The sequence below is a fragment of the Micromys minutus genome (genome assembly GCF_963924665.1).
Source record: "Micromys minutus genome assembly, chromosome: 32".
NCBI lineage: Eukaryota > Metazoa > Chordata > Mammalia > Rodentia > Muridae > Micromys > Micromys minutus.
Genome location: NC_137967.1, coordinates 21,308,037 through 21,334,014, shown reverse-complemented (window position 1 = coordinate 21,334,014; position 25,978 = coordinate 21,308,037). Strand labels below are relative to the sequence as shown.

At 44.4% G+C, this 25,978-nt stretch overlaps 1 protein-coding gene across 3 annotated transcripts in view; it reads right to left on the bottom strand.

Moving 5' to 3' along the window:
- The window catches only part of ARHGAP35 (Rho GTPase activating protein 35), a 105,622-nt gene that overhangs the window by 29,709 nt on the left and 49,935 nt on the right, over window positions 1–25,978 (bottom strand). For all 3 annotated transcript variants that reach the window (XM_080908777.1, XM_080908776.1, XM_080908778.1), the window contains one exon: window positions 16,435–16,579. In XM_080908777.1, the coding sequence (XP_080764903.1) occupies window positions 16,435–16,579 (145 nt within the window). The remainder of the gene's footprint in view (window positions 1–16,434; window positions 16,580–25,978) is intronic.

The following is a 25,978-nucleotide window of genomic DNA, read 5'->3' as shown; positions in this document are numbered from 1 at the left end:
TGTACTGGAAAGCTATCTAGAGGTAATGCTATGACAGCTAAAAGTACATGTGAAGGAGAATGAAGTATATTTGATTTACGCTTTGTATTTTGAGAAGCTACTCCAAGGACTTGTCACAATGTTCTTTTGGTGTACTGAGATCACAGATGTGTGCTCCAGTTTGTACCTGGTACATGTTAGTACATGTTCATTTCTGTCTTCTGAAGGGATTGTCACACTGGTTGAAACAGAACCAAATACAATGCTGAGTGGAGCCTCCTCTCTAACAGCCCCACTGGTTGTTCTGCTGAACTGAGTCTGCTCCACTGAGCATACACTACTACAAAGGTTCACTGAGAACTTGGAACCATTTCTGCTCACTCAGTTTATTTGGATTACCTGGGAGTCTCTGCCACAGTCACAGGACCCTTCCCACTCTTGAGAGTTCTTTCTCTTTCACTTAGCCTAATGGTACTTAACCTTTCTAATGTTACAACTCTTGAATACAGTTCCTCATGCTGTGGTGACCTCAAACATAACATTATTTTATTGCTACTTCCTAACTGTAATTTTGCTACTGTTATAAATTGTAATATACATATTTGATATGAGGGTATCTAATATGTGATCCCTGTAAAAGAGTCGGTCAACTCCAAAAGGGGTTATGACCCACAAGTTGAAAACCACTACCTTAGTCTATGTTGGGGTTTAAAAAATTTACACAAGCTCTTCTCTCTTGGGTCCCTGCTCTTTGTTCTCCCTCTCTTTCTCTCCCCCTCCTTGCCCCTCATCTCCCCATTCCCTCCCCCCCCCCTCTCTACATGCTCATGGCCAGCCTCTACTCTTCTACTCCTCTTCTCTCTCTCTCTGCCTCTACCACCCTTTTAACTCCCCCCTCCCCGTGACCTGAATAAACTCTATTCTGTACCATAAAAAAAAAATCTACACGAGCAAACACACACACACACACACACACACACATCAAAACAAAAGTGAGATGACTCAGTTGGTAAATAAACTTGGTACCAAAACTGGTAAGGTAACTCAAAACCTATTTCTTGCAAGCTGTCCTCTGACTTTTCCCTTGTGAAGTACACTCACATTTTCAAGTAAATGTAGAAAAGAAAAGTAAGTTAATAGGATGCTTTAGCTTACCTAGGAGGCAAGGGGAGGTGGGAAGGAAACCTCATTGAAAGACAAAGGGTGTAAGCCTGCAGTGTGACCTGTAATAACATGAGATGAACACACACCTTTCAGCAGCCAGCTGATTAAATAACCTGATACAGGAAAAGAAGGAATATGCAGAGGAGGAGGTAGGGGGAAGGAGGGAGTATCTTATATAAGATAGGCTTGGAGGAAGAGGCCTGCAGTCTTAACACCAGAAGATGGAGAACTTGAGATATTAATGAGACATTGTCTCAAAAACTGCAAAGCAAACAAAACCCATCATACAAATGTATCATGTCATTTCAATGTTTCTTTTAAACAACAACAAAAACAAGCATATATGCATATGAAGAACTTTCAGTGAGGGTGGCTGGTGTGGTGAGCCAGCAGTTAAAGAGTATATATTGCTCTCAGCACCCAGACTGAGTGGCTCACAGCCCTTGTAGCTGCAGCTCCAGGGTTCCAACACCCTTCAAAATTAAAAATAAACCAGGGCTGGAACGATGGATCAGCAGTCAAGCACTAACAGAGGACTTGGGTTTGATTCCAAGCATAGGCACAACCCACACCTACAAATAAAAAGTGAAGTGATTTTTTTTTGGACAGAACTCTAGTTCTATGGGATCTGATAGCCTTTTCTGACCTCCTTGGGTATCAGGCACACAAGAGGTGAGTGAATAGATATACATGAATGCAGAATGCTCAAACACATAAAATAAATGTCAAAAAAAAGAGGAGGGGGAGGGGGGAGGGGGAGGGGAGGAGGAGGAGGAGGAGGAGGAGGAGGAGGAGGAGGAGGAGGAGGAGGAGGAGGAGGAGGAGGAGGAGGAGGAGGAGAAGAAGAAGAAGAAGAAGAAGAAGAAGAAGAAGAAGAAGAAGAAGAAGAAGAAGAAGAAGAAGAAGAAGAAGAAGAAGAAGAAGAAGAAGAAGAAGAAGAAGAAGAAGAAGAAAAGAAGGCTGGGTGTGATGGCAGAAGCTTTTAACACCTGGTAAACAGAGACAGGCAGATCTCTGAGTTCAAGGGCAGAGCTCTAGATCATGAGCTCTAGGTAAGCCAGGGCTACACAGTGAGACCCTGCTTTTTAAACACAAAAAGGCATCCTTGTTTAACAAGGACAACAAAATCTGTGTACTTCTATCCTTAAAATTTAAGGCCATGGAGGCTGGTGCGGTGGCTCAGTCAGTATTATTAACTGCCTCACAGAACCATGAGAACCTGAGTTTAAGTCCCTATCACCCACAAACTGGATGTGGGTTGTTCCTGGCAATGAGGGTAAGGAGGGAACAAGTGGGTTCCTGGAGCTTACTGGGCAGCCAGCCTACCCTAGTTTTGGGTTCAATGAGAGACCCTTTGTCAAAAGATAAAGTCAAGAGTGTTTGAGGGAAGACACCTGAGATCTACTGCTGGCCTTCACAAGTATGTTACATGCTCACAGACATGCCCACTCAGAAACACACATACCCTACATCCCGTCTTTAAAGCAAAGGTCACTGTTATTTGTTTTTTGAGACAAGGTTTCTCGGTTTACCGGCGTGGCCTCAAACTCAGAGACCCACCCGCCTTTGCCTCCCTAGTGCTGGGATCAAAGGTCTGTGCTAAAACCACAGACCATAAGTCATTTTGAAGTGACAACCACTTAATAAATCTTGTAGAAGAGCCCACCTCCTCACCTGGAGAGGCTAATGGCCTCTATCTAGTTTTGCTTTTTTCTGCTCAGGCATGCCGGATAGGTGCTGTCATGGAGCTGCACCCATAGCTTCATGCTCAATCTCTGTAAAGGTCTGTGTCCATGTCAAAAGTCAGCCTCCCAGGGCTGTTGCAAAGATCAGGAGACAATGCCCGGTAAGGCTCTAGTCAAGTAGTGAAAGACATGGTCTCAGACAAAAGTAAGCTGTGAAATTTCATAGCTTACAAAATATCTACATGGACTTCTCTTATCAACATCACCTTTCTTGGAGTCTAGGTAAAGAAGATAGGGCCTCCATTCCACATACAAGTTAAGAACAAGAAAGATGAACCAGTAATAGTGCTCTCCCCTCCTCAAGGCTCTATCTTTATGATAATGGAGATACAACCCAGAGTCTTCAGTATTTGCCCTACCACTAGACTCTGGCCCCTTCACAGACAATCTCTGTCTAGTATCTAGCTCCCATTTCTGTTTTCTAATGCCTAGGGACTACAACTGTGTCCTAGTCACTGTCCTCATTGAAAGAGACTCACTACATCCTCATACAGAAACAAAAGAATGATTGATAAATTCAGAGGTAAACTTGGATATATTCCGACACCGGCCATAATCACTTTGCCACCATCCACAATGGTCACAAGACTCTAAGGTCACAGAGAAAGAATGAAACATCGTCTGTTCTAAACCAAGTGTCTATAGTCACAGTTACACACAGAAATGAAGTAGGAGGACTTGTTTGTTTGTTTTTCTAGACAGGTTTTCTGTTTATGTAACCCTGGCTGTCCTGGAACTTACTGTGTAGACTGGGCTGGCTTTCAACTCAGATCTGCCTGCTTCTGCCTCCCAAGTACTAGGATTAAAGATATGTGCACCAACAGCTCTGGTAGGAAAATCCTTAAGTCCACAAGTCTGAGACTAGCCTTGGCACCCTAGTGAAATCACCAACTTTAAAACAATGCACTTTGCATATATTCGAGTCAATGAGCTGCTCAGCAGATAAAGGTGTTTGCCAAGCTTGGTGACCTGAATTCCATCCCTGGGGCCTACGTGACCGAAGAAGAGAATCAACTTCTTTAAGAAGCCCTCTGACCTCTATGTGTATGCTGTGGTACTTGTGTAGAGCCATGACCATGCGTGGAATAAATGCCTCCAGCTGGTTGTTCCACATTATCACCTTTCCAGTTATATGATGCTTAAGAGCTATGTGCAAGGCTTGTGTATCAGAAGAAAACATGGACTTGGATGGAGATCTATAGTATCACAGCTTACCAAGGACCACTTTGTGCTTTGTGCCCAGTACCATAAAGGTAAAAAAAGAGAAATTGCATAGCAATCATATAGCAATTTAAAATTTGCTTAAAAAATAAGAACAACTGTTTAGTCCTTTCCTTCAAAGATTACTCTAAAGATTCAGCCCCCTGTCCCCAAAAAGAAAGTATAAACCACTACTTCAGATTAGGAGACACACAGCTGCCATCAAGTCCACTGAAATGCAAATGTCAGATAGAAAGATGCCTTTAAAACAGTAAAATTCCAATCATTCTTGTTATTAAAGAGTTATTATCACACTCTTCTTATGTGGCCTATGCTTATTTTAATGTTTTCCAAAAAGGGCCAACTAAACGTCAATGCCTAAGCCCACCACCAACCACCCATGCCTGTGGAGGGGCAGCTTGGAATCAGAACTGTGTTCTGGGGCTGGGGAAGCGGCTTAGCGGGTAAAGCGCTTGCTATGCGAGCCTCATGACCTGAGTTCAATGCCCCATCACCCATGTAAAACAGCCCAATACATCAACACGTGTCTCTAAGTCCACAGCTACTTTGTTGGGATGTGAAGAATGTCTTGGTAGCTCCCAATCTTCCTAGCCTAGAGCACATAGCACAAGCATAGAAACAGAGTCCCTACTTCAATGCAGCAGACGAGAGCAGACAGTGCATATGCATGCTGCATACAGCATATATAGAAAAATTATATTGAGGTTGAACAGAGTGACACACATCTGTATGTAATCTCAGCACTTAGAAGAGAGCCTGTGGAAGGAGGATTGAAAAGCTCTAAACCCGCTTGATCTATTTATATAGCAAGACCATGTCTGTCAGAATCAATGAACGAAATCCTATCGCGTCCAGGGCAGGCATCTCTACATCTCTACTTTGGTTTTTCTTACTCTATCATCACACAACTTGTTCTAGCAGGACAGGCTGGCCCAATGCTGAAAATCATCTCAGAAGACTTGTGGACTTAGGGTCCTGCAGCACCTTCGAGTTAGAACACATGCTCCTCTCTTCCTAGAGCAGCCAGCCAGAAGCAAGCACCTCTCCATAACTGCTCCACAAACACTGTCCTGCTGTCACAGACCAAACGTTGGCTCCTGACAACCACAACAGAGAACTCTTTCTTCTGTTGTAGCTTTTGAAACCCACAAAATAGATCAAGTACAGAAAGCAATTGTAGTTTCACTTATCAGGAGCTCTGGGACACACACTAGAAAGGTCTCATTTCAACAAGACTGCAGCTGACGTGAAAAGATAAACTGTGTATTGTTTTGTTTTGTCTTAAGCTGTTGGGAGGCCACTGAACTCAAAGAGCTGAAGGATTCCAGCCAAGAGAAAAAGGACCCAAACCAGGGTGAAATCACAAGGTCTTACGCCATCCCTGTTTGCAAAAGTGGGGTTCCATTATCTGATTCCCAAGTCATCTTCTGTTTCAAACCAGTTTGGCAGTTGAGAGCCAGGCACTATACAAAAGAGTCCCTTTATCTTTTCTGCCTGGGGTTCTCGAGTGTATGCCTCACATCTTCACCCCGTCTTGTCCTGACTCTGTCACCTCAATTCCCACTCTGCTGACCCAGTTCTTTGTCATGGTCCTATAGGCACAAAGGTCTCTTACTGAGGAGTTAGGAAGCTGGGGCTGAGGAGAGGTGTCAAAGTGTTCTGAAGCCAGTAGCAATCCTTTGCTGCTGGGTTCACTGACACTCTGACCCTAAAACAGTACTCTAGGCACTGGGACACGACACAACATTTATGTTCAGACACTTGTGAAGCTGTAAAGTTCAAGATAAAAGTGACAACTTAGTTTGTGCTGAATCCCTCCTTGCCTGCAGAAAGCCTCCTTCCTGCTGTATCCACCCATGGTCAGAAGACCATGTTCTTTTATGTCTCTCCTTATGAACGGCAACAGACAGACACATAACCCACCTACAAAGAGAGAAGTGCTGTACTAGTAGCCTGCTGGAGTGGAAGAAAGCAAAGGGCCATGGCCCATCATGCAGGAGGCAGTGCTAAACAGTAATGTGGAGACATGGCACTGAAGAGTGCCTCTGTAAAAACAGGGCAGACAAGATCCAGCTGTGCTGTGTTTCCCCAGCGAGGGATCCCATTACCCCACTTTCAGCTTAAGCTGTAGCACTCCAGCTGGGACTGCAGATCTGGCGGGTACAGGTGAGCGACAAGGGGGACCAGAGAAAGAGCAGAGTGAGACTTGTAGAAAGGCAGCTACAGCAAGAGCCTGTGCGCACTGTAGGCTCAGGTACTCCACAGTGGCAGACTTACCTTTCTAGAAGGAAGCCAAATCCCATCCTCAAAGCCCTCACCCAACAGCACTTGCCCTCAGAGAACCCAGGGCTCTGTCTCAGGACATCCCACTTACAATCCCCCTGTCTGAAGGCTCTTCTCCAGGACACAGAATGGCTCCAGTTCTTATCACTTTTACCCTCTTCAAAAGCACCTGAGCCTAATGTGGTAGCACATGCCTGAAATCCCAGCATGTGAAGAAGAGGCAGAGGAAGGAAGACCCTGAGTTTAGAGTCAGCCTTGGCTATACAGTGAGTATCAGACCAACCAGAGCTACATAGCAAGACCCTGTCTGGACAAACAAACCAATCCACCTAAAAGTCTATCTCTCCAAACCTTACTACAATAAAATACATATGCTTAATTCATAGAGTTCATATTCCAGGGGAGACATTTCTTTTCTTTGGAGCATTAACCACTAATATCCTTCATAGTTTCCTTATTATTGGCCTTCCTTTTGCCCGACTGTTAAAATGTGTTGTGCAGCAGTAAATGTCAACACAGCACATGGTGCAAGACGCACAATTTCTACTTCCAGAGCCTTAAATGCAACGCACCAACTACTTTGACTCTCAGGAGCAGACAAAGGTCACTGGCTGTGGAGACAGGGAGCAGTTTGGCCTACATCAAGGTCAAACTGGGATTTTAAAGTGATTGCACGGGGTCCAGAGTCCATGCTGACCCACCCTGCTACAGCCTTTAGTAATTCACAGAGAAATGTCCTTCATGCAAGTTATTCTTTGCGGGGAGTAGCCAGTCTGGACCCTGAGAGCTGGCACCTCTGTGTAGGGGCAGATAAGGGTGCAATATCCTGGACAATGTCAACAGCAGCAGCAGAGGCGATGGCAACAGGCTTATTAGTTATGGCCACTAGCTACTGTCACGAGGTATGGAACACATTGAGTCATCCTGCTGACTCAAAGGGCTTTCATCAGTCCATTTTATACTGCAGGGAGTGAAGTCAAAGCAAGGTTAAGTATTTGCTAGTAAGTCGCAGAGTCAAGGCCTGGCTTGAGATTCATCCTGTACAGACTATTCACTAGTGAGAAAGAAAACACCACCAAAATGTGCCGAATGTATAGCAGGGTTTTATGCTGAAGGCCTTTGCAGGAGATTCACTGTTAATAATGACAGTGGCATTCTGTGACCTGCCCCCACAGGGATGCTCAGTTGGCCCCGAGAATGTTTGCTAAGAGGCCATCTCCCAAAGGTCTCTGATCTAATGGCAAGAGCTGTTCCCTGAAGATGTTCCCATCAATTAGTGGTGAAACCTAAATCTGCCATGCAAAAAGCAACACACACATTTACCCAGGCAAATGAAGCTCTGAGTTACTCTTTTTATGGAGGATTTCACTTGTGTTGAGGAGCTGGAGGTTGCCTCTGAGTAGAGACATAACACTGAGCCACATACCCAAGTACACCGAGAATGACGCAAGTGGGTACAGGCCATGGCATTAGCTAGAGCTTGTTTCCTACCTAATCCGTCTTCTCAGACTACCCTTCTGTACCACAGCCTGGGTGAGAGACTGTCAAGTGTCAGGGAGAGCGTTACTTGTCTGTCCCACACATACACAACATTTAAGCAGGGAACAATGGCTGGGCAAGCAGGACTCTGGGGTCATCAAGATTGTGTAAACCAGTTTGAACTGGAAACCACAGAGAGCTACAGTAGAGAGAAGAGCTGTGGGCACAGGCAGCCAATGCCTCCTACAGGTAGAATCGTTCAACTACTATAGGAATATGTGTCACTGTGTTGTGTCCATCCTCATCCTTAATCCTAAGAGATATCAAACCACACAGCCATCATGTTCAGCACACTAAATTGAATTACTCAATCCTTCCTCTTAGGCATATGCTTACTGCAGGACTGACTGTTTATAACTGCCCCACAGATACAATGCTGAGTGAGAAGCCAGGTACAAAAGAAGTATCTGGTACCATTTTACTGTTAAAGCTACTTGTCAGAAGCCAGGACAGGACATGTGTACTGGCTGGTTTTGTGTCAACCTGACACAAGTTGGAGTTATCACAGAGAAAGGAGCCTCCCTTGAGGAAATGCCTCCATGAGATCCAGCTGTAAGGCAGAGGGCCCAGCCCATTGTGGGTGGAGCCATCCCTGGGCTGGTGGACCTGGGTTCTATAAGAAAGCAGGCTGAGCAAGCCAGGGGAAGAAAGTCAGTAAGTGACATCCCTCCATGGCCTCTGCATCAGCTCTTGCTTCCTGACCTGCTTGGGTTCCAGTCCTGACTTCCTTGGTGATAAACAGCAATGTGGAAGTGTAAGCTGAATAAACCCTTTCCTCCCCAACTTGCTTCTTGGTCATGATGTCTGTGCAGGAATAGAAACCCTGAGAGAAAGAACTACAAGGCACGGTTAGGAGGTTGCTCACCTTCTGCTCCTCCTCTGTACTGACTGCAGCAGCATAGGTGTGCTCCATCATGCGTATCCGTACTGTGCACATGAACGGTGCATTCTTTTAATGAACAGTCAACTTCAGGGACAAGTTTTAAGAAATCTACAGTGGGCATAGTCTAGTAGTGTTTCTCAGTCTGTTGCTCCAAGATCTCCATTTTGATAATCTAACCCAAGCAGCTCACTGGTAGGTGCCTCTGAAACAATTGCTAACATCAAGCAAGCCACCCAGGCCTTCTCCAAAAATATAGACAAGATCTGGGTTCTCGGGACCTGCTGACTGACAGCCTGGGGACCTAACACTGGCCTATGCAGGGAAAGGGCTTCACTGACAGAGACATCATGTTAGGTTCCCACACTCTTCTTCACAATGACTTTTCTTGAGTTTGGGCCAGTTGTCTTGTAAATATAACACATCTAATTTATCCAGTCATTGTCTCCTGATAAAGATTCAGATGAAATATTTGGCCAGGAAGTTCACAAGGTTAGGGTGCACTGCCAGTGGACAGGATATGTTTAATCACTTTGTTAGCATAGTAACTTGGCCCTCTCCAGCATAAGGTACTTCAATTAATTTAATGTGTTTGGCGATTTTTTTTCTTTTCTCTTTCTTTCTGAGGCGACAGGTCTTACTGGTAGCCCTGTCTGGCCTCAAACACAGATCCAGCTATCTCTGCCTCTAGAGTGCTAGGACTAAAGGAATGTGCCACCATGAACAGCTATCTATCTACCCACATATACTCATACAACAATTTATTGCTGAAACAGCACCTCCTGCTTTACCTTCCCAAGAACTGAAATGAGAGGCATGAACTGTCACAGCCGGCTTAGGCTGTAAGACTGGAAAATAAAATGTTCTCTGAACCATTCAGCCAGCAACTCTTGAGTACCTAAGATCAATTTTACTAAGTCGTGATTTACTGAGGTATCCATTTAAAGTACCAATTATGAAATGTGTATATGAGCAAAATCACCACATTCAAATACACTGAATGCTGCCCCTGCTCCCCAGTTTTCTCAGGTTCCCTTGTAGAAAAATCATTCCTGGGACAACTCCTAGGCTACACTGACCTGCCTACCACCAGAGAGAAGCCTTACTCCCAGAGTTCTGCAGAGTTATTTCTGTGGATTTGTGACTAGTTTCTGTCACTCTTGGCAGAATGGCAGCCACAGTTTATCATTAGTGAGTATGGCAAAGCTAGTACCTTCAGGTCCAAAATTGTACTCGACTGGGTGGATGCACCACAGTTTGTTCTTTTATTTGTTAAGAGATATCTGGGTTCTTTTCAACTTGGGGAATCTCCTGAACAAAGGTACTACAAAGTGTGGTATAAGTCTGGGTGAACATGTTTTTATTTCTCTTGGGCAAATAAATACCTAGAAGTGGATGGCAAGTGTATATTTACCTTTTTCATAATGTGCCAGAGAGCTCTGCAATGCCACCCTTTTCCTACGCTCCTCTGTGGGGAGGATGCTCATTGCTCACTAACACCTGATCTTGCTAGTCACTTTATTCCCTATTGTTAAAAACCCAATCATGTTCTGTGATGATTCATTATCAATGTACAGTGTAGAGAAATCACCTGTCGATAAAAACCTAATGGTCAATAAGCTGAGGGAGGATTAGAAGGTGGAACTTCCTGTTGGGAAAGGTCCTGCACCACCTGGACTTCAAGGAGATGGACATATGAAACTGAGGAAAGGTAATGAGACATGTGGCGCACAGAGAACAGAATACACAGAATAGTTACCTAAGTTATTAGCTAGTCAGGGAACAAGCCAAAGCTATGGCCTAGGCATTTGTTCATAAATAACTCTTAAGAGTAGTTATTTAAGGAACTGGGTGTGGGTGGAAAACCCCACGCTTACATATCTCTCCCATCCTGGACATTGTGAGGGCAACTCAAGTTCAACACAGTGCTTAGTATACAGGAGGTGCTTAATAAATACATTTACTGGATACTGGCTGGATGAAATCCGCTACCCCTACCAGCAGATGATCTTTAGACCTACTCTCGGAAATTCTCACAAAGTTTCTGTCTCCCTCCAAGCACGCAATGCCATCTAACAAGGCCCGGTGTCCGGGAAAGGTTGGTGGGACGGCACCATTTGCTTCACAGAACCAGTAATTGACCACACACTACATTATAACCAAGGTAAGGTGATATGACTTCATTCTAGGACTTCCCACAAAAGGCTTTTTGGGTTTTTCCTTTTCTGTCTTTCTTTTTTTGGAGACAGGCTTTCACTATGTAGCCTGGCTACATAGAACTATAGAACTCACTACACAGACCGGCTAGCCATAAACTCAGAGCTCATCTGCCTCTGTCTCCTTGAGTGCTTAAGGGTCAGTCACCCCAACCTGGCCCACAAAGGACTTTTACAAACAAATGGGCTTAAGTTACAACACTGCACCCAACTAGGAGCAGCCCCCAGGGATGTCAGGCTTTCTCAAGGTTTATGCTGTACTGCTTCTGAGACTAGTGGATGGGAACACACACACACTGCCATCTTCTTACCAGTGACACTAACCCTGTACCCTAATGAAACCAAGGTCCTCCAGAAGGAGTAGGTTAGGATGTCCCTGCTGTGTCCCAAAGACCTGCTTTCCACTGTGCCTGTTTTTATTTTTCCTTTTTTTGAAACAACAGAACAATTGATTATGAGAGGCAAACACACACACACCCTAAAACAATGATAGCTTACAAACCCACAAACATATGCAGATAGGAAGTGAGCTCATGGGTATGACAGCAAGTCATTTTTAGTATTATGTGGCAGCTGCCAAGCTTGCTTGACTTGAGGGATGTTCTTAATCCATAGGAACTAAAACTAAAATGTACCAACAGGAGGCTGGAGAGATGGCTCAGTGGTTAAGTGCAGTAGCCAATCTTCCAGAGGACCCGGATTCAATTCCCAGCACCTACATGGTGGTTGGAAACTGTACAGTTCCAGGATTCAGACACTTTCTTCTGGCCTCCACAGACCCTGTACACACAGTGCAGACATACATGCAAGCAAAATATCTACATACATAAAATAAAACACAAAAAGTTAAAATCTAACATCAGATTTGAGGCCTGCCAGTTAGCTATAGAGAATGGTTGGAATATTATGACTTGAGACATCAAACAGGTACCTTCTTCCCATGAAACCACTTCATTACCCCCATCGTGGTTGCCTGCCATGCTTGCTTGAGTGAGGGGCTCTTCAAAGTTCCCTCATAGGTTCCTATGATATTAGAGCATGGTTATTTCCCAAACCACAGGAACCCTTAATTCAAATCTGGCTGGAGACCTAGGCTTTGAAATTTATTTAATTACCAGGGAAATTCCAAATCAGACTTTACTCTGAACAGGTACAAAGTTCTAAAAATGACACCCCACCCCCATGTTCCAGACAAATACACGGTGCAGAATTGAATACAACAGGAACTCAATTAACTTGGCCAGTATTCTCTGTGACTTAGGAGTCACTGCTCCACAAGGGAGCAGCATCTCTATAGCCTCGAGCAAGTTTCCACATAAAGGAAAACCAAGGACCAGGAGAACATATGACAGAAAGCCAGCCCCGAGCCTCCCTAGTGCACAGTGACTCATCGAAGTCCCAGAGCAGCTGTGGCAGTATGCTCTCTTCCAGCCTCTCCATGTAACTGGAGCTGAGAGGGTAAAAATCTAACACCCTATTAGCACAGCAAGCACAGAGACTGACCCCACAGCTGCCTAACAGCATCTGCAAATCAATCTGGGAGCTCTTCTAGCCACTGGCCACCACTTCAGCACAATGCAATTTCAGGCCAACATTTAACAAAGGTAAAGGAACTGGTCATGAAAAAAGTAAGAATAAGAATCAGTCTGTACCCATGATGTTCCAACATCCACCTAAGGTGGAAAATGTACTCAGGAACAGCTTTAACTGGAACCAGGTTATAAATAAAGCAACAGTAATGCAGTTTTTACATGAGAAAGGAAGGCAGAAGTATGGAGAATTTGTAAGTTCATCCTCATTGAAGTAGCAAGTTCAAGATTAGCCTGGGCTCCATGAAACTGCTTCAAAAACAAATAAGAAATGCCCCAAACTCCACAATTTTTAAAGGTGCCAGTACAGCTTAAATTGCCTGATTTACAGAATATTAAGCCCTTCTCTCACCCCAAGTTCCACTCTGCTCTCTATGGTCCTGTTAGCTGTGCTGTTAAGGCTGAGAACTGGGTGGGTAGAAGCATGGGGCACTGAGGCTGGGGTCTGACTGAGCTCTCAAGCCCACCTCTGAAATGCAGGGTGCAGCGCATTGCTTTATCTGCCAGAGCTATGTCAGTGTGCCAAGATTAAGGGGAGAGATGCAGAAACTGAGGTACAAGTTCTTTTGAGATTTGTCTGCTCTGACAAGGTCTGATGGGATGCTGGTTCTGTTGGTCTGGGAGGGCTTGGCTGGACACCCATGTGAAACTGCAGTTACAGGGCTATTCCTCTCACAAGCAAAGAGCAAGAGAGATGACAGGTCACTGAGAGCACCCACTTACCTGAAGACAAGTCCAAGCTGGGAAAACAGTTCATCTAATCACTCAACACAGGCTTATAGAGCTAGAAGAATTCACATCACAGACATGCCCTGCTTGAGGAGGAAGCAGTGATCCTGTGTCCACTGCACACCGGGGACTTATTCAGGACCATGCTCTGAGAGGTTATGGGTAGTGCTCAAGTGGGCTGAGAGCGACTGAGATGCAGACTCTAATGGGCTATTCTGTAAAGAAGTTGTCTACACCCTTCAGAAAAGGTCATGGTAGCAGTAGGGGTGGTGGTGGTGGAAGGGTGGGGTTAAGTGCAGAGGGGGCAGTTCTAGTAGACAAATGTAGTGTATAACTGTTTGCATCCTAGAATAAAAAACACAACAGTAACAGACAGTGTAAAGTTAGCTGAGCAAATTCAAACATTGACTGTGCTTGAAATGACACTATTAATACTATCAAGGGAAATGATGCTTTTCTTTCAGGTGCTGGAAGTGGAACACTAGACTTCTGTTGAGCAGGTGCCTAAGCACTAAATATGCTCTAGCCCTTGGCAAAGACTACTTTCTTCCCAAAATTATTGTCATCAGTGTCTGCATATGCTCACACATACCGTGGGATATGTGTGGAGGTCATGGACGTTCAGAAGTGGTTCTCACTTACAGCATGGGTTACAGGTTTGCCATCGAAGGCTTTTACCTATCGAAGGTTGTGGCAGGCCCCCGGTGAATGTTCTTAGATTCTATGCCAGTGTAGTATGAAGGCCTTTACAACTTTTCAATAGCATTTACTGCCTTCAAATTGGTACCTAAGAGAAAGGGGAAAGCCACGGGCGTGGTAACACATACATTCCTAAGATCCTTGCAAAGGGACAATAGACAGAGGAGGCCAGCTTGATTTACAGATCAGGACCCCCCCCCCAGAGTTGGGGGATGGGGGTAGTGGCAAAGGAGCAGAGATGATAGATGATACCAGTGCCTCTGGGGGCAGGGATGAGACGCACCAACAGAGCCACAGTGGCCTATGCTTAAGATTCAGGACTCTTGGAGCATGTCTATAGCCAGGCACCATGATCTATGCCGCCCATGTGGGCTTCTGTGAGCCCCGTGGCCCTTCCAAGAGGCAGGCCAGTTGTCAGTGGTTACTGATCTACTGATGAACAGATGACAGAGCAGATTCTGACCCAAGCAGAGCTATGAGTTGAAAGATTCGTCAGGACTCCAAAAGACCTCTATTAGCTATTCTGACTCTTCTTTTGACACAGGGTCTCACTGTATAGCTGTTTGGCCTGGAACTCAGAGATCTGCCTGCCTCTGTTTCTCAACTGCCGAGATTTAAGGTATGAATCAGGTCTCCATTTCTTAATCACCCCGGGAGATGTTTCATGATCAGAGACCGAGGTATGGTGAATCCTTTATTACTGATGCTTATGCAACACTGCAATAAGATACAATGCAGTAAGGCACTCTGCTTGTAAATAGCTGCTTTAAAAACAGGTCTGGGGCTGAAGCGATGGCTCAGTGGTTAGAAGCACTGACTCCTTTTCCAGAGGTCCTGAGTTCAAATCCCAGCAACCACATGGTCGTTCATAACCATGTGTAATGAGATATGATGCCCTCTTCTGGTGCGTCAGAAGACAGCTATGACAGCTATAGTGTGTCATATACATTAAATAAATAAATCTTAAAAAAAAAAAAGGTATGCTTTCAGAGAGTTTAGGGGCCAAGGAACATAAAAAAATGTCTTATTTAAACATAAAACCTAACAGGTTCGAATATGGTCAAGAGGGGGTCAGCAGTGCCATGAGGAAGAATACAGAGGCTTTTCTGCAGCAAGATCACCCAAGCAGGATAAACTGAGAAAGGGAGAGGGCGGACACAAGAGATAATGTAGATGCAATATGGCAGAGTTCACAGAGCAGCAGCTTGGCTTGGCAGTGGCTGAAGATGGATAAGGGTCAGGGTGAAATGATAAAGAGGACATAGATTCCTGTGTCTGTGTGTGCTCAGGTGTGAGGAATCACACTTAGTTCCTTGCACACGTCCGGTAAGTGCTCTAGCACTGAGCTACACACCTAGCCTAAGCCTCTGTATTTTCTACCTTAAAGATTCTGCTATATGGGTGCATGGAATCAAAGCCCAGTCTTTTGCAAGAACATACAGTGCTCTTAAATGCTGAACATTCTCTCCAGCATCCGAAGTCTATAGTTTTGTTTTGTTTTGTTTTCCTATGGGGGGAGAGTAGGATGGGAGGGGATGAAGGGTTTGAGTCAGTGTCTCACTGTTTCCCTGGCTGGCCTAGAACTTGCTATGTAGAACAGATTGGCCTCAAACTCACAGAGATCTGTATGTCTTTGCCCCGCTTAGTGCTGAGATTAGTGTACACTGGCTCCCAAGCCTACATTTTCAAGTTTAACTAATAATGCTTGGGAATCCAGTGAGAAGCACCTGCTTCAGGACCTCCTCAAAGATCCCTGAAAGCAGCTAGGAGAAAGAAGAGAGAAACACTGGTGTGAAACTGGAAGGCAAAGAGCCATGCAGGAGCCCTAAGTCAATAAAACAGAGCATCCACACAAGTAAAATTTGTCATCTCAACACAGAAAACCTTGAGGCAACTTCCCTTTGTTGTGTCTCACATTCTCTTGTGTGCAAAAAATCTAGCTGTATGATCACAAGATACTCAAGCAATGTGACTGTTGTCTTACCTCTGCGAGCAGAGACCCTAACTCTATATGAATCTCAAATGCCTGATCAGAATGCCAGAAACGCTAACAGTCTCAAATACTTGTTCAACTATTAAATGTAATGTGTGTCTCATATAAAGCCCTTTCCCCTGCCTCAAGCAATTTGCAGACCTACAAGAGAACACAAACAACCAGGCAGCCACCAAACAACCAGCCAGGAGCCTCTGGGCTGAGGACAGAACTGCCGTCATATGCTTTCAAATCCAGTCAATGCTACATGTTAACCTCCTGACTGAAGCCGCAGCTGTCAGACCACCCAAGTCCTTCTCTGTTAGCACCTCTTATTTCCAGAAAGTTAACAAACTTTAGCTCTCCTGGAAGCTCCCTGCAGGGAGTGGAAGGTACTATCTGCTTCAGGGATGCTTACCTGTGGCTTCAATGTACTCGATGCATCTTTCAATGAAAATGGGTATCGGCTTCTCTGGAGTCACCACTGTTGTTAAGGGCACCCCAAAATAGTTACTCTCCCAGGTTGCCTTTGTGATGGATGGCCGGGGTTTGGGCTTTGGTTTCTGTCCAGGAAAAAAAAAAGTGAGTAAGCACAAAAAATGAGAATCTTTATTGAAAAGATTTCAAACAAAGGCTCATCTCCCTAATAGTATTTTCTGGCCTCCAAATACCGTACGAGATACTGGAAAGTTGTCACACAGTCACACCTTGAGTGTGAGAGTGCGTTATTAAAACAAAGATATTTATAAGAGCCAGGCCAAGCTTACTGAATAAGTAACATCACAATGGCATGCATATCCTCCACCGGGGACACACTGGAATACACAGGAAGTCCTCAACAATCTACGCGGAGATAGATGGTATATACTCAGAGATGGCTGATGCCTTGGAAAGATCGAACACGAGCACTAAACTCGTAATTTCCTCTTTCCAGAAAAGAAATACAGTGATTTGTCAGCCTGGGGTTAATGCCTGGTGTTTTCCACACTAGGAAATAACAAATAACAAATGCCTACTAAAGAAAACAACATAATGACATGATCCAGGCCCATGCCCGATTTCAGGCCCTAGGAGGCTAAGGCAAGAATATCAAGAGTTCTAGACCATCCTGGGCTAAATCTTCATGAGACCATGTCTCCACCCACCCACCCAGCAGGGGCAGTGACAACCGATGAGATTTTGCTATTACCAAACAAGTCCCATATGTACTTGCATTAAAACCTTACAACTTTTTGTTTTTCCAAGAAAAAGAAGCCTCACAGGTCTAAATGACTCAACTAGTAAAAATGCTTAACCACTAAAACCCATACCTTTTAACCCTATAACTGATGACTCAAACTCACTCAAACTGTGCCTTTCCCCACTTTTAGTTATTTTGAATCTCATTAGGGAAAACCCCCCAAAAAACAAAAGACATATTTTATACCAACGTAAACTCTCCAATGCCAAAGAAACAGGCTTAGAATGTCTACCTTTGCTAAAGTATTTACTAAAAGAAGAGGGCAACAGGATAGGGTCCAAGTATATTTGAATGGTGTCTCCAACATCCAGGTTTCATTTTCTAGTGGCTCAGCACAAGGCAGCAAGGGCAGACAGCTCCCCTCAACAATGTGTAAGGGCTATAAACTTATTTCAGGACCTTTCCAAAACCCTTGGAAGAAGATATCCAAACACCGAGTCATAGGTCAGCCTTTCCCTTTTCTTCTGCCCATTTTCATTCATTTTAATATTCCTTTTAAGGGAACAAAATATGTCCTGTTTAGTCTGAGAACTGCTGGTACAAATTGGGGGTTAGGGAAAATGGGAGTATGAGATGGGATTAGAGAGGGCAGAGGCAAATTAAAAAGTATACTGAGCTGCCCACTGGTAATACCTCAGAAAACAACAAAGGGTAAAGAAAGCCCAGCCATCAGTCTGCCAAATAATTCAATGTGAAGATCTATGTATCCCATGTGCGGCCCTGCCAAACAAGTCACAGCTCTTCAGGTAAGCAGTCACTGACTTTAGGGGAAAAACAAACTGCTGACTTATGATCTTTCTTTATGGACAAATCTAGACTGTCCAGCAGTGTGTGATCGACACACTGTAATCTATACTTGTATAAAGCTCAACATACAGAATTTAAGCTTTGCTGGTGCACACCTTTAATTTCGGCACTCGGGAAGCAGAGGCAGGTGGATCTCTGAGTTCGAGGTCAAGCCTGGTCTATGGAGAGAGTTCCAGAACAGCCAGGGTTATACAGAGAACCCTGTCTGGGAGGGGGCGGGTGGTCAACAGTGGTATGACTGTTAGAGGAGTAATTGATTGCTTGCTGATTAGACCTGGGCCTGCTCCACAAGAGGGAGTTCTAGGTTCTATCTAGCTGAGGAGCTATTTGATAACTGATGGTTACTCAGAGAATGGAGGTCATTTTACTTCTGGGATGTAGGCACTGGTATGTTGTGCATGATGTGCATGTGAGTAACACCAATTGTACTCAGTGTATTTAAAAAAAAAAGAAAAAGACACAGGCTAAGTGGGTGGTAGATATGATCAAGATATAGTGTGTGTGTGTGTGTGTGTGTATGTGTAAAATTGTCAAAGAGCCTGGAGTGGTAGCTCACACCTTTAAGGTAAAAGCAGGTAGATCTCCATGAATTTGAGGCTAGCCTGGTCTACATACAGGGTACAGGATAGCCAGGGCTAGAGAGAACTTGTTTCAAAACAAAACCACCACCAAAACCAATCCCTACCCTCACCCACCCCCCAAAAGTCCCAAAAAGACAAGGAAAAAAAAACTATCAGAGAATTTAAAAAGGAATAAAAATAGAGGTAAAGACAGCCAGATCTCTGAGTTCAAGGCTAGCAAAAAATACAGTGAGACTCAAACCCTAGAGCCTCCAAAAGAACCTGCTGACGATGTGGCTCAATAGGTAAGATAGTTGTCCAGCATGCACAGAACTCTGGGGCTGATGCCCAGCACCACATAAAATTGGATGTGGGGGGTGCATGCCTTTCTTTAATCACAGCACTTGGAGGTGGAGGAAGAGGATCAGAAGTTCAGGGTCATCCTTGACTAGATAGCAAGCTTGAAGCCAGAGTGGGTTGAAGACCCCAACTCACAAAAGGAAAGCAGATTTCAAGGTTTTCAAGCTAATGTGGAATGGGTCAAGTACCACATCACTGCTATCTGAGAGCACCCTGATCACAGGGTGTATTGGGTGGGACCTTTCAGCTGATACACACGGTTGCAGCCTTGAGTCAAATGAAGTTCTTTCTGTAAATGTCCCTGCCATTTAAAAGGTCCGTTCTGAATGTGAATAACCAGTGATTGTATTAAAACAACACTTCCATCAGCCCTGACAAATTTCTCTGTTAAAATGAAGATAAATTATTCCTCAGTAAAACAAGCTTCCAAATAAAGTGTTGCTAAGGCAAAGAGTAGAACCAAAAGGCAGGAAATGGCCCTAATTCTCCCAGTAGTCACGAGGATGCCTTCTAGCCCTAGTTGTAGCATCTAGTCAAATCTAAACAACATACTCCTCAGAATGATGCTCAGGTGTATGCTACCAATTCTGGTTAGAGAGATTTGTCTCATCCAAATACTTTGTATGCACTAGATCCCAAATTTCTTTTTCTTCCCCCCACCCCACTCTCTGGGGGTACCTAGGGCAGAGAATTTGGTTGGCAAGCATTTCACTATTCAGCCCCCAGTCCCTTCTAGTGAATTCTAGGATAGCATGCTACTGCTATCCATGCCCTCAGAATACCACACTCCCACACAAAACCAAACCAAAGGCCCACACAACAACAACAACAACAAAACAAGCACACTAAGAACCTTGGGGCCACTGAGCTAGCTCAGCAGATAAAGACGCCTGCTACTAACGTGGAGGATCTTTTTCTATACCCAGGACTCACATGGTGAGAGGAAGAAACTTGTACCTGAAAGTTGTCCTCTGACCTCTACAGGCATAAGACGTGCCTGGGTCTACGCAGAAAATAATGGAGAAGAAGGAGCAAGAGAAAGAAGGGGAAAGGAAGAAAGCAAGAGAGGGAGAAAGGGAGGAAGGTATGAAACTCTGGAGACAAGTGCAAGGAAATACCACCGAGGTGGGTCTGTGTGACTGCAGAACTTGTGCTTATAGTACTACAGTTTCAAGTACACTTCCTGGGGAAGTTCTTGGGACAGGTAGAGTGAGTAAACAGAGGTTGAAAGAGGAATAAAGGCACATCGACTCTCTAGCTGTCTAAAGGCTTCTAAAGGTAATACACTCAAAGACCGGGGAATGCTCTTCCTGTCTTGTTTACTTACTTTCTTTTTCTTAGTTTAGTTTCTGAGACAGGGTCTCACTATGTGGTCCTTGAGATCTGCCTGCCTCTGCATCCAGAGTGCTGGGATTAAAGGTGTGTGCCATCATGCCCTATACTAACTTACCTCCTTATGGACTACCTACCCAGGGGTGGTACTAATCACACTGATCTGGGCCCTCCTACAAATCAGTCAAGAAAATGCTCTGTATGTAGGCAAATATGATAGGGACATTTTCTCAACTGATATTCCCTCTTCTCAAATGACTATCTTATATCAGGTTAATAAACAAACAAAAACTAACCAACACAGTGACTGTGCATGTATGCCCACTGAGCCAGATGGTAGTGGTGTCAGATCCCTTAGAGCCAAAGTTACAGCATCCCATCAGATGGGAGTGCTGGGATCTGAACTTTAGTCTTCTGATAGAGCTCTTGACCTTTGGGTTATCTTCCTAGCCCCAGACATTATTACTATTACAACAACAACAACTACTACTACCATTACTACTTCTTTTTTAAAAAATAGTATCTCACATAGACCAGGCGGGTCTTAAGGTCCTGAATCCTCTTGCTTCTGTCTCCTCTGTACTGGGATTATAGGCATAGGCAACTATGCTCAGGCGATTTCAGGCTGAAAAAAGAAGAGCCCTAAAACAGTTATGCTCAAGCAGTTATAAGGACCACCTACTGCTGCTAAGGAGCAGGCTTATTCTGTAGAGTTGTGCTGCAGAGATGAGAGCAGGATAAAATATAAATTGGACTCCTTATCTCTTTACCTCAGAGAGTCCAAGATCTAGTTTAACCCTTCAATTTATGAATGTGGCAATGAAAATAGCATTTAGATAGTATCAGTTCCCCTTGCTGAGTAACACGAGTCCCATACCTCTTCACATGCACTCTCTTAAGACTTAAACTCTGGATTACAGAATGTCAAAAACATTCTTTAGATAACTTCAGTTTCTCCAGAGCATCACAAAATTAGAAAAGAGTTCCTGAACAACTACTCTAACCCTTCCTCATTGGGAAGTCAGTGGGCTGGCTTCTGAAATTACCAACACTTCTGACATCTGAAGGGTTACTGTGTACATTTTAGTTAGAAATGTCATTCTCCCAAGTGGCTTGCCAGATGTCTCATGTCCCCAAGTCAGACACATGTCCCTCTTTAGGGAATCACAGGGAGCACTCTCACAGAAGGTATTCTCAGCATCCATCTTCTTTTGGGGGCAATCACTTAGGAAGCCTAGCTGGAAAAGGGTAGGAGAGGCCAAGCCCTAGAATGACCCACACATCTGTGCCTCAAATGGTTCAAACAATGCAAAATAATCCCCTAGGAAGCTAGCTAGGTGTTGAAACCTCAAAGCCATCCTGCAAGGCAAAAGTGTCTCAGCCCCTTTCACAGCAGAGATCAGAGACCCTGTAAAAAGCTGTGAGCAACTGCAGCCAAAGTCCACACTCCAGAATGAAATGTCAATGCCCCAGATGAAGGCAGGACTAGCTTCAGTCACCTCCTCCTATCCTTTTAGATGGATGCTGATGGAATGAATAATGGCTCCACTGTTGCAGACCTCTTGGTTTCCCTAAAAACATGCTTAAAGCTGTGTGTAGTAGCTCACACCTGCAATCCTAGCACTTGGAAGACAGAAGCATGAGGAATGCCCAAATCTGAAGCCAGCTTGGACAGTATAGTGAAAGCTTGTCTCAAAAAACAAAAGAAGCCTCACTGAAGCTTCCTCCACCACATCTTGCATTCACCACCAATACTGATTTTCTAGTTAAGAACCATTCTCTCATGTCTCCAGCAGAGCTTCAAAGGCCTTTCAATTAGGTCATTCATGCTCCCGGCACTTATCAGCTTAGAGAACCTTGATTAGGGCACAACAGGAAATCGGTTGTGTCAACCCACTGCAGAGTGATAAGAATCTGGCAAGCCTGGCAAACCTGCATCCTGGCAAGCTGAGAATCTTAAGGCTGAATTCTTGGACACTGCAGCTGTGGGCAAGGTAGAAGAGGCGCTGGATCCAGGTACATCTATGTAATGCCCTGCCAGAAATCTCATGCACACTGACCCTGACTCTGCCAGAGTTGCAGGCCTGGCCTTTGGCAGAAGGACTGCGGCTGACCTTACCTGGGTCCTGCAGAGGTATTTTGGTGTATAACCACCTGGTGGAGGAGAAACAGCTAACTTAGGAAAGTATCACAGCAATTCTTTGTCCTTTGAAATAAAGATCTGGGATCCATATTTTATTTAAGGAACAGGTGTGTGCAAACTAGAGCAGCGAGTTTAAAAAGACTGTCTATTTCTAACCGGAAAAAAAAAAAACTACAGAAGTTCTTTAGGTTTAAAATAAACAGAGAAACCAGGCACGATGGTACATATAACCCTAGCACGCAGGAGTCTCAGAGAGGATCACCAAGTTTGAGGCCAGCCTGGGCTACATAGAGACTGCCTCAAAAAACACAATAAACTGAAAATTCTTTGGCATGAGTTTAAAACAACTTCTTAAAGTTCCAATGTCTAATTCAGTCCTTCTATGCCTATTTTGGCCCTACTTGACTAGCCTTTGAAGACAGAAACACCACCACCATGTTCTTAAAAGAAACAGCAAAAAGAAATGGACTTACTCACCTAGACTCTGTTTGAATGAACACAATGAATGGTCTCCTTGGTCTAAACATGTACACATAAACAGCGAGTACTAGCAACTTTCCTGCAAATGGGAATGGCAGCTAGAAGATTGGCCTCAAAAACTCATCTTTGTATTCTTTGCACAGTGGTAAACTAGGCAAGGTAAAGTGTTTACCTGTTTTTGAGACAGGGTCTCATGTAGCCAGACTGGCCTCCAAGTCAGTGTGGAGCTAGGCTAGCCTTGAACTCCTGGTTCTACCGTCATCTCACAACAATTACAGGTAAGTACCACCATCTCCTGCTGGGGTACTGTTTAATTTAAGACTTAGTCACCTCATCTCTGAGATATAAATGGGCTCTGCTTCCTGATCCAACCAGCTGTGAAAAAGTACTTCTTTTCCCACAGAGAACACATCTGTTCCCATGCCTTCCCCACAACAGACCACACCCTCAAAATGTGCTCCAAAATATACTCATCTATAAAATAAAGGATGGGGCTTTAAAAAAAAAAAAGCACAGGTGAGACTATATACCTACCAGTATGCTTTCCATAATTTCGAATTCTTATTGTTTCTGTAGCAGCTACACTACAAACTGTACCCTTATGAAAAGATTTCGGTCTCCCCTCCCCACTCTGAATTCCACACTGTATCCCCATAAATCCTCCATTTTTAATTGCCTGCTTGTCTGCCTGGTGCTGTATCAATGTTAGTTTTAAATGACCAATTCCTTAGGGAACTTTCCCAGATGTCTCAGTTGGGTGTAAACTCTGTTAAAGAGCTCCTCCGTATCTAGTGCCTCCCTGTCTGGTAACACTTATAAAGTACATACAGGTTCAAGTTCAGAAGCAATCACAGAGGCACACTAACTGGCACATCTGGACACCATAACACCAGGCTGGATTAAGCACCTGCTGATGCCCTCACACTAAACTGAATGCTGGCTTCCTAAAGGGCAAAGTTGCTTGTAGGTGGAAGCCAAAGTATGTTCTTTAATAGACTAATCTTTTTAAAAATTAAAAAAATTTAAGATTTTTTTTGGTTTATGCGCATGAGCATTTTGCCTACATATGCCTCTTCTTATCCACTGAGCCATCTCTCCAGCCAACAAATCTTTTTTTAGAAGTTAGAAAAGCCATGTTAGTCCTGTTTTTAAAAAAGCAGTTTCATGTAACCCATGTTGGTCTCAAACTCACTATGTCCCAAAGGTGACCCTGAGCACCCATCCTCCTGCTTTTACCTTGAAAGTGGTAGCTAGGATCATAGCAATTCAGGTATCTGGGTCTTATAGCTCACTCAGGAGGACTACGCTCAGAAGCACACACTGAGGTTTTCTGAGCAAGTTACAAAGAGCTCTTATCACATTCCACTTGTCTGTCAAAACCAATATCCCTCTCAGGGATGTGGGCAGTCCAACTCCCCAGCTGGTTTTCATTCACACTAGAAACTTTAACTCCGTTCTAGGCCTCACAAAACGAGAGCTGTGTCCACACAAAGCCACAACAACCAGCCAATTCACTAAATCCAATGAAATAAGCCAATTCACTGGGGGCGGGGGGGAGACACAAACTGTCAAACTGGTTACTTGGTGCCTTATAGACCAAACAATGTGTGATTCAAACAGTTCACTTTTCAATAGGTTGTGCTGCCATGTGGCAGTCACAGTAAGTGAAAGGTTTTCTTTATCACTGTTTTGTCTTTTCATTAAACACAGGGGTAAGAACATTTCTGACAGAAGGGTAAATAGCCAATAATGTCTAGTCTTTAAATCGTGGTCAAACACACCAAATTTCAGCAAACTGAATGAGCCCCAAGGGTACAATTGTAGAGCAGGGCTATTCGGCCTTGCTTTTTGGCTTTAAAATAAGAGCTGCTGGTCCCGATCTCGTCTTTGCAAACGCACAGCCTTGGGACACAGAGACTTGAGCAGCAGCAGCTTTAGACAAAGCTCTATTCACAGCCGCCAAAGTGCAATCTTGGAGTTTCGATTTCATTCAGTTGAGTGCGGAAGGCTCCCACTGAGGGTGGGCTGCTGAATGGTTCCATTGGGAAAAGGACCCAAGAAGGAGCACTGGCTTTACAGTCTGCACTTTCATTAGAAGAGATGAAAGCATCCCTCTCTCTGACTATCAGGTTGTCACTATGAAACTAGACAGTAAGGTACTAACATTGGTACCCAGAGCAGAGCTTCTGTTCATTAAGGTGGTTGTCAGGGCGAGTACAGAACAAGTAGCTGAATCGCTGTGGGTTAAACCTTGTTCCAAAGAGAAGTGTGGCTAGGAGGACCACAGCAGTCTCCTTCCTGGGTACAGTGCCATGCTCCACCTGCTGCTGGGACATGCCCCCTTATGCCTTGCTTCAGCCTCATCCCTCTTTCAGGTCTAGTTTCATAGTGACAACCTCCCAAATTTCTGGCCCACAAATGTCAGCCCTCAAAAGACCATGCTCCCTCTTACAGAAGGAGCCAGAGGAGGGACATTAGGTGCTCTAGGTCCAAACAAGAAAGCAGGGAGTTGACTTCTGACCCTAGGATCTCATTTTGGTCTCAGCAGCTAATAGTGACCTCCACTCTACTTGAGCCATCCTAACATGAGCTCTGTCCACAGACTATAACTGGGCAAACAGCTGATCCTTTCATAGCAATCATGTAGATCTAACTGCTATAGCTTGGTCTAGAAAGAGGTGGGGGGGGAGTAGTCTTACCTACAGGAGGGTCTCACTTGAAATAAATATTGTATTGCTTTGTGATGCTACTAAAAATCAAAAGATAAGTCCCTCATGGAGAGTGGCTTTTACTCTCTGCCCTGATGGTATCTTGCTCTTCCAGTAAAACAAGTGTCAGTCTGCATTCCCAATGGCAGCAGTCCTAACAGGAGGCCTGCTCTGTGGCAAAGGCTTTCTTCCTCTCCACAGGGATAAAAAATAGCCATGCTTGCTCCAAAGCACCATTCTCCATGTCAGGGAAACACAATGCCAGCTTACCTACTCTTCCCTGAGGATACTCCTAAGATGACTCCTGGCATGTCATGGTTCTTAGGCCAGAG